This window comes from Atta colombica, unplaced genomic scaffold (assembly GCF_001594045.1).
Source record: "Atta colombica isolate Treedump-2 unplaced genomic scaffold, Acol1.0 scaffold34, whole genome shotgun sequence".
Lineage (NCBI taxonomy): Eukaryota > Metazoa > Arthropoda > Insecta > Hymenoptera > Formicidae > Atta > Atta colombica.
Genome location: NW_017259448.1, coordinates 413,027 through 421,738, shown reverse-complemented (window position 1 = coordinate 421,738; position 8,712 = coordinate 413,027). Strand labels below are relative to the sequence as shown.

General features: G+C 32.9%; 1 protein-coding gene across 1 annotated transcript in view; it reads right to left on the bottom strand.

The window, feature by feature from the left end:
• Window positions 1–574: 574 nt before the first annotated feature.
• LOC108690634 (neuronal acetylcholine receptor subunit alpha-7-like) overlaps window positions 575–8,712 on the bottom strand; it is a 225,584-nt gene continuing 217,446 nt past the window's right edge. The window contains exons 7-12 of the mRNA XM_018198022.1: window positions 8,376–8,570; window positions 5,419–5,505; window positions 4,786–4,895; window positions 3,057–3,168; window positions 1,878–2,275; window positions 575–816 (exon numbers count right to left, since the gene is read on the bottom strand). Of these exons, the coding sequence (XP_018053511.1) occupies window positions 649–816; window positions 1,878–2,275; window positions 3,057–3,168; window positions 4,786–4,895; window positions 5,419–5,505; window positions 8,376–8,570 (1,070 nt within the window). The 3' untranslated portion in view covers window positions 575–648. The remainder of the gene's footprint in view (window positions 817–1,877; window positions 2,276–3,056; window positions 3,169–4,785; window positions 4,896–5,418; window positions 5,506–8,375; window positions 8,571–8,712) is intronic.

Here is an 8,712-nt window from a genome sequence, read left to right as displayed (position 1 = left end):
AAGTAGTAGTCGTGGAGGACAGAGTCGAATACTCTTTTTGGATTCGAACATTACTTATCTCTATGAAAATTCGTAATTGGATCTTTTATAGAACTAATTATTTAACTCGTTCGCGATAAAATGTTCCATCTCATCTGTACAAAGTGTTCGTCACATCGACTGCTCTCAGGGATGCTTGTAACAAACCAGTGTACATGTTCTTCGCGTATACTATATTCCCGCGTGTCCTTTGCTTCCACGCGTGTGCTCGCGCCATTTATAAACGGTGTGTCAACGTATTTCGCTAAGGCGTCCTCGTGGGATAATTATATGATAAAATTTTATCGTTACTATTACGTAATTATTATTAACACTATTATCGTTATTCTCATTATCGATAATGTTATTATTTTTATTTTTACTGGTATTATTATATGTATCATAAAGAAACGAAGTTACTCCCCGTATTGCTTTCTTCCTAACGCGCAGGTCTCCGAAACGAAGCGGCGTGCGAATCCGAAGATGAACACCCTTTAACCCGATCTGGCGAAAATCGGTTAAGGGTGGACGCTCGATTAGAGCGTCACGTGCGGCGTCCGTCGATGCCGGCGCCCGACACGCAATCCTCGTCGGCCCCGGAACCACCGGCGGCAGACTGGCTTTTCTGAATCACGTGACGATAATATGCGGCGCTGACAGCAGGACGGTGATGGTAGCGATGATGGTGAATAGAGTAAAAATGATTAGGCACATCCTATCGATCACCATCGCCGCGAACTTCCAGTCGTTCGAGATCTTCGTGTTTTCATCCTCGTTCTTCAGTTGATTCGTTATCATCTAAAACAGAATTGTTATTTCATCAAAACTGTATTGATTGGTTTTTAGAAAAAGATTTTGACTGATATTGAATTCTTTTTTCATTATTTCAAAGTTTTAAACGAGAGATTTTCAACTAAGAACTTCGAACTTTGAGACTTTTCAAACAGATCTTGGAACATTGCAATCTTGGGATTTAAAAACATTGTAGCTTTCTGAGATACAATCTTAAGACTTACGAACCATCGGGTTTTATGTCTATCTTGAAACTTTAAGATCTCAGAATCTCAGAAGCATCAAGTCAATCGACTCAAAGGAGGCCCTATAGTTATAGAGAAGACTTTTTTATGAAGAATGTGGAGCTTTCCATACCCAGAGCTTCTGTGGGTATTGAATTCCACACTCAGAATTCGGAGTATTTAGAAAATGTGTTAATCTTTGACAAATTTAAAAAAAAATATTGAGTAATTTGACAAAAAACAATATTTGACTGGGGTGTATATGTAGAAATATATTTCGCACATACAATAAAGGATACAATATTTGTGTTACTTTAAAATCACCCCCTCCCCTCCCTCCCTTTAAATGAAGTACTCCACTCAAAAAAATTAAAAGTCTCCCCGGTCTCTGCCTATAGTTTTAGAATTTCCGGAATTTAGAAACTTATATATAGATCTTTGGAATTAAATATTTAACAAATTTAATAACATCAAAATTAGAAAAGTCTTAAATTACTCTCTAAATCTCAAGAAGTGAAATCTCATTCGAAGAAACTGAAAATTTTAGTCTGTCTTGAAAACAGAATAAAAATACGACCATTCTTAAATTTGATTCTTCTTTAGGATTTCATCTGTCCTGGTATTACATACAGAAAAGAGATAGATTTCACTCCTTAGAAGTGAATTTCGTTCCTAAAAAGTAAATCTTACTTTAAAAAGAATGAAAATCTGCTACTCTTGAACAAGAGTGGCCGTATTTTCATTGTTTTTTTCAAGATAGGCTAAATTTTCAATCTCTTCGAGCGAGATTTTGCTTCATAAGATTTAGAGAGTACTCTTTCTATTGTCGACTCAAGTTATTACCTTAATCTCCTTCAAGATTAGCACAAGCTCGTAACGAGCGCAAAAGCACGCATTCTGGAGTATCGTCTCGACCTGCGGCGCTGGCGCGTCTTGCGGATGTGGATGATGATGCGGCGTATGCGAAATCTGATGGGGATATGATGCATGCGGCAGCGGCGTCGCATGCTGATGGTGCGGCGTCGTGGGTGCGTGGCTATGATGATGATGAGGCGTCGTGTGTATGTGACTGTGACCGTGACCCATCGCGTGCGCGTGATGAGGTCCGGGTGTGCTGTACACATTGTTCAGCAAATTGTTGTGAGACGCCAGCGCATTGTCATCCAGATCCAGGACATTTGCCAAGAGGGACTTACTACTCCTCTGGTGCAGCTCTAGATCACCGTACGACTTGCTTGCACCTGGGGTATCCAAGAAACAATTTATTAAATTATTGGCATCAATGGATTACGACACGGCGATAATTCCTTGGAGGGGGTTGCCTTATAGCGAATTCTATTGGACGCACTCAGTGCGCATTGATGCGCATTAAAGTCATCGTACATAAAATAATGTAAAATTATGTTCCTAAATGAACATAAAAATCGATTAAATTGTGAAATACTCAATACATTTTTAGTATAGTACAATAGGTAAAATAAAATATCTATTTCATAATTTAAAATATTTGTATTTCATTTTTATATTCAAATTAAATCAGTATACGACTTTAATATGCACTAGTACGCACTAGTGCTTCCAATCGAATTCTTTATTACATTTTTAAAATAAATACCCGTGAAGCTTCAAAGGAATTATTAATTCAAACTAAGAAAATTACAAGAAAAAAATTATATATATAATTATTAACACAGCAGATAAATGCATTATTGCTGATACAGACCTCTCACTTGAATAAGATTGTTAATGGTTAAAACCTATCTGATTTATAATCAATATCTATTTGAAATTTATTTATTAAGCAATTATTTCCTCTACGATTTATAATTATTTATTCATCAGCTAAAAAGTTGCAACACTTTTTTTCTGAGTTTCAGTTCTGCTAGAACGGTTGAACGTAAATGATTAGATTTATAAGTAAGAACCAATTGCTCAGTAAATAGGCTAGAGTCCGAGAGTTCCATTGGAAAGAAGTGTTGCAAATTGCCTTTTAGCTGATGAGTGCACTTAAAATTATCTTACCCGTGACAGGAGATGGCTTCTGAGACTTTTGTATTTCCTTGTCTTGTTCTTCCTGTCCTGGTCTTGACATACCGAGTATGCGAGGTAGCCAATACAGGAAAATTAATTTAACCTGTAATGCAATTCAAAAAATTTAACGATATAGTCTAATTTATATTTCAATATTTGTGCTATGTTACTTAAATTGTGTTCCAAAATTTACTGAAAATGACTCCGAATCAATCTTATGGGAAAAAGTCTTTCTGCGAATTTGATTAATTTTTGGATACATTGTAGTTTTCTCCTTTATTCTTTAGATGTGTTGTAATATCTCAATGGATACAATTTGATTCTATGAGCCATTTCCATGCTACAAGCCTTGAAAGATTCAGATTTTACATGATTACTGGGCTTTCAACTTGTAGCGCGAAAATTGCATATTGAGATATTTGTTCAGAATGAAGAGAATTACAACAAACCCAAAAATTAATCAAATCCGCAGAAAGACATTTTTTCCCATAAGATTGGTGCGGGGTCCTTTATAGTGGACGTAACATAAACTATAAATTTTCAGTATTGGCAGTAAATTTTGGAACACAGCCTTATTATGTGCTTATGTTTGTACAATAACATAATCAAATCCAATTATACGAAACAAAAGTTTACGATTTTTCTGTTTTATTTTTAATAGTAATAGTTCTTTTTAAATTTTTGCTCTATTGTTTGTTTGGATCAAATTAATACTATTAAAATATAATTGTCACAATAATTATCATATTAATCCAAAATAAATTAATAATTAAATTTAAAAAAATTCTTGTAAATGTACATTCCTTTCATTTCTTTTTTTATTAAACTTCTTGACACTTTATTATTGTGAATAATTCACAATTTGTTTAATTTAACTTAGATGCGTATGTTTCATTCGCAGAAATCTGATCGCGCGGGAAATCAATCTCCAAAATTTACATTCTAATTAACGTGACGTCCGGCGAAAAATTCGATTATACATGATTTATTATCGCGCTGCACATTCGGCAGAATGGCCCTTAATTATTCGCCCATAAAATTTCTGATTTATTCATGATGAAAAGAGAACAATGTATCAGCTTCGGCGGTGGTGCGTTGCATTTTAATTAAAACCATAATTATCTACCGATACATACGGAAATCATATAACACCGGTGACGAATTAAATCAAGCTTCAACAAAGTTATTTTCGTCATTATTATGCAAATAAAAAGAACGTTTACAAATTATTTGACTAGATAATGCACTTCTAAGAAATTCATAGAATATTAATAAAAATTGATTAATTTTTAAAATAAGATAAAATGAATAAAACATAGATTAATTGATAAAATTAGCCAAATAAATAAGAAATTTTGAATAAAATTTCATACATTTCTTTTGTTGATTTAAATTGATTTTTACATTACCGGATATTAATGTATTTTGTTTTCTCCCGATTAACTTTATAATTGCCGGCAAAATCAGTCATTGCTTTTATCTTATTATCTCAACACGAATGTGACATTAACGTTATTGCTGAAAATGTATCTCGATAAATGTCATTTAAATTTTAATAAAAATAAATCCGTTTTACAAATCTGTTGAGAAAAGTTATATTTATGGTACAACTATGTTCAAAAAATAACTAACATAATATTAAGCAATACTAATGAAGCGATGTAATTATAATTATCATAATATTATATTAAATGTTTTAATATCGATCGGAGAAGATTACCCATCGACCCATTTCATGGGAGTCAGCATTCCGATGATGATAATTCAAGATGAGAATCGTGCTGACCACACTACTGGCCACCATAAACATGATACAATTGAAATACGTCCCTGAAAAATAACGAGAAATAAAAATACTATTTAAAATTAAACCAAATTAACAAACAATCGCATTTAATGTTTAAAATTCAAAGCTACATTCATTAGCATTAATATTGTCCAATTACTTTTCTTTTATCTGAACTTATAAAAATACATTTATATTTTATAATAAATATATACATTTTATTTTTAAATATAATTTCATATTAAATGCAGTTATATAATAAAATTAACATTTTTCTTAAAATATGTAATAAAATAAATTGCACTAATTTGTATTAAAACGAGCAATATTAAAGACATATAATATATTCCTATAAATTCTTTTAACTTTTAACTAATCAAAGAGTATTAATTGCGTCAGCAGGTATTATACCGAGGAATATTGTCTTAGAAGAATGCGAATATAAATCTTTGTTTATTTTTTTTTCTATTTTTTCTTAAATAGTTCTCAATAGAAGTGATCAATTACGCTGCTTTCTCACATTAAAATATTAATTACATTGAAAATTAGTTAAAACAAAGCGCTCACCTAAAAGCGGTACGGCGTCGGATGTCGCCGGCATTGTCTCGGCAACCATATTTAGGAACACAGTAAGGGACAGGAGAATGGTTACCCCTGCAAAAGAGGTTCGTTAGCTTCGATTAATTATTGTTAAAGTCGAGTGAATTGAGGAGACCAAGCGAAATCAACCCTCAGTCCTTGAACGCTCGAAGGGCCTTCAACGCATAACAATTCTATGCTAAAAGCTCTTCGAGTTTCAGCCTAAGACGATAATGATCTTCGATCTCGCCATATCAGATGATATAAATTATTTACAATTCTGTTTATACTCTTTAAGGAAATAATATATAAAGGAAATAATATATATATATAAAAAAATCTATGTTATAAAGAAAAATATCTTCTTAAAAATAAATGAGAATTTTGTTGATTCCTAGTTTTCTTAGTAATCTTGTTTTGATCTTGAATAAGAAATTTCAGAGACCGTTTGCACTCCAAGTACTTTAAATATCCGACACTCAGGCTTTGAACTTAGTACCGCTCACTCGCGAATCACCGTGTCGCGTTAAGAGGCACTTTCAAATTATTTAGACTTTCAAAACGCTACGGCATTCACGGCAGATGCCTCATCTGAATATCAGACCTTACTCGAGCTTTTTTGAGACTCACAATAACACGTTAAGAGTTGCCCTTAAGTCCCGTAGAAACGCGAAAGTCAATTGTGAATGAGTTATATTGCTTTCTTTCTATCTCATTTTGTTTTCTCATAAAATAGGATGTTTTAAATTCTTACTTTGTATTGAAAAACTTGCATTACGTCAATATTGTGATCAATTAAGGTGATTTATAAATAATGATAATCTAAGTAATAAAAATTTAAGAGATTATATCTTATAGAACAAAGAGAAAGTGCAATTAATTAAACGATCTAATATTAGACGCTCTGTACCTTTAACTTTTTTTATAATATTAATTGATCTATTTCTATTTTTAGTAGAAAAAACTACGCAAATATAAAACTTTTAATGCATGATATTCTTGTTGTCTATAAATATCACTGTTAATGCTGAGCCAGCAACTATAATGCATCTGAGTAGAGTCAATTTTATTGTATCTCGATTTACGAACAATTATAAACTTTAAGGAAATTTGCAATGGAGACATCTGCAATTGTTCGGCATTGTCATTCCATTGTCATCGTATCTCCGCATCGGTGACGACGATTGTCGCGATCGTTTCCGAATTCGATGGAGATTCAGCGCTTGTACGCTCGAAGAAACTCTACGAGCTGAATAGAAGGCTTGCCGAAGTTTGCGCGCCGGGGCGCCGTTTCAATCGGGATCGAAGCGAAATCTAATCGCATAAACGCTCGATGCGCTTAGGGAACTCCTGCACCTCGGCTCTAATCACAGGAGCGTTTACATGGCAGCGCGAGGTGAGGCAGGCAAGGAATCGGAATTATGCAGCCGAACGATTTAAGCCGTAAGAGGCAGGATTTCATCCGAGCATCCGGCTTCTCGATAAATTCCACAACGATCATGCTTATGAGGAAACAATAAAATAACACAATCTTTCTATATTTACAATTGCAATGTTACAACTATGCGTGTAAGAAAAAGTCTAAAAACTTTGCTTGATTACGTTGCATACTGTTGAGATTTTATCGAACATTTTTTGTTAGAAAAATTATTAGTTAAACTACAATACAATATTAATTATGTTGAAATTTCATCGGATATTTTTTGTTAGAAAAATTATTAGTTAAATTATAACATTAATTATCATCAATCATTTGCTATTTTTTGATCATGATAACTTTTTATTCACTTTAACTCTAAACATTACATTTATGATCTATATTTTAAGAAAACAATGAGAATGCCAAGATTAAATAGAATGTGTTAAAAAGTAATTATAATTAATTTTTAATCTACAATTTTTATCTACAATTGTAGACTTACAATTATGCATGCAAGAACAAATCTAAAAGCGCTTGATTACATTGCATACTGTTGAGATTTTATCGAACACTTTTTGTTAGAAAAATTATTAGTTAAACTACAATATTAATTATCATCAATCAATCATTTGCTATTTTTTGATCATAATAATTTTTTATCCACTTTAATTATATACATTACATTTATAGTCTATATTTTAAGAAAATAATTCAGAATATCGAGATTAAATAGAATGTGTTAAAAAATTATTCAATTTTTAATTTATGTCTAATTATAATATTACAACTATATGCAAGAGGAAGTCTGAAAGAGTTCAATTATATTGAATATTATTGAGAGATTTCATTGAACATTTTTCTCCTAGAAAAATTATCAGCTAAAATTTAATATTAATTACCATCAATCAATCATTTTTAGATTGTGATAATTTTTCATCCCACTTTAACTGTATATTATAACTGTGTCACGATCGATATTTTGAAAAAAAAAGTCTAGTTGAGAATGTTAAACATAATTACAGAAATCGATTCTTAATTTTTTATAATAAAATAAAAGATAATAAAACTATTTTCTTTATTTAAATCTATATATTTTTTTTATTACAAGCAACTTTTTCTCACAATATTTCTGCGAATGTGTCATATTTGTAATTTCTGTGCAACATGCACACATCTTGCGATAGTCGACTATTCTCTATACAATTGCACAGCAATGTAAAATTACAATTGGAATTTGTCAATAAATCAAGGTTTCGTGTAGTGTAACGAACTTTTGTTGGTATAAATTTCCACACGTTGAAATGTCGATAAAGTTCCGCGGTCCACGATCGCGAAAGAAACTTGTGACGACACGGTACAGAATAGTTTCTTCACGGTGCCCGAATGGAGCGCCTGCCAGCCGGAACTAGGTCGGGTCTAATCGTGCAAACGTCTGATGCTCTTAGCAAACAGGGACGTGCCTAATCGCGAGAGCGTTTACGGGCTGTTGGGGGCAATCGGAGTTTTGCATCGAGTTTAAACTTACCGAGGGAGAGTTTCTCGCCGGAATCGGGCGGCAGAGTGAACCCGAGGACGGCCATGCTGGCAATCAGGACGCACGGCACGATCAAGTTGAAGAAGTAGTAGAGTGTGCGTCTTCTGATGATGACGACAAAAGTGATGTCTACATACGGTTCTGGGCAGCAGTTGTAGTAGATCTCATTTCTCTTACCGGGTACCCCTGAGCAAGATAAAAAGAAAAATTTATATCATGGTAGCGTCTCGCGCTAAGTGCATGCGTCACACTATGAGTATTACATAAGTATAACGTTTAATTCTAGTCTTTAGAATGCAAGCAAAAAGTCAGAAACATGAATGCAATG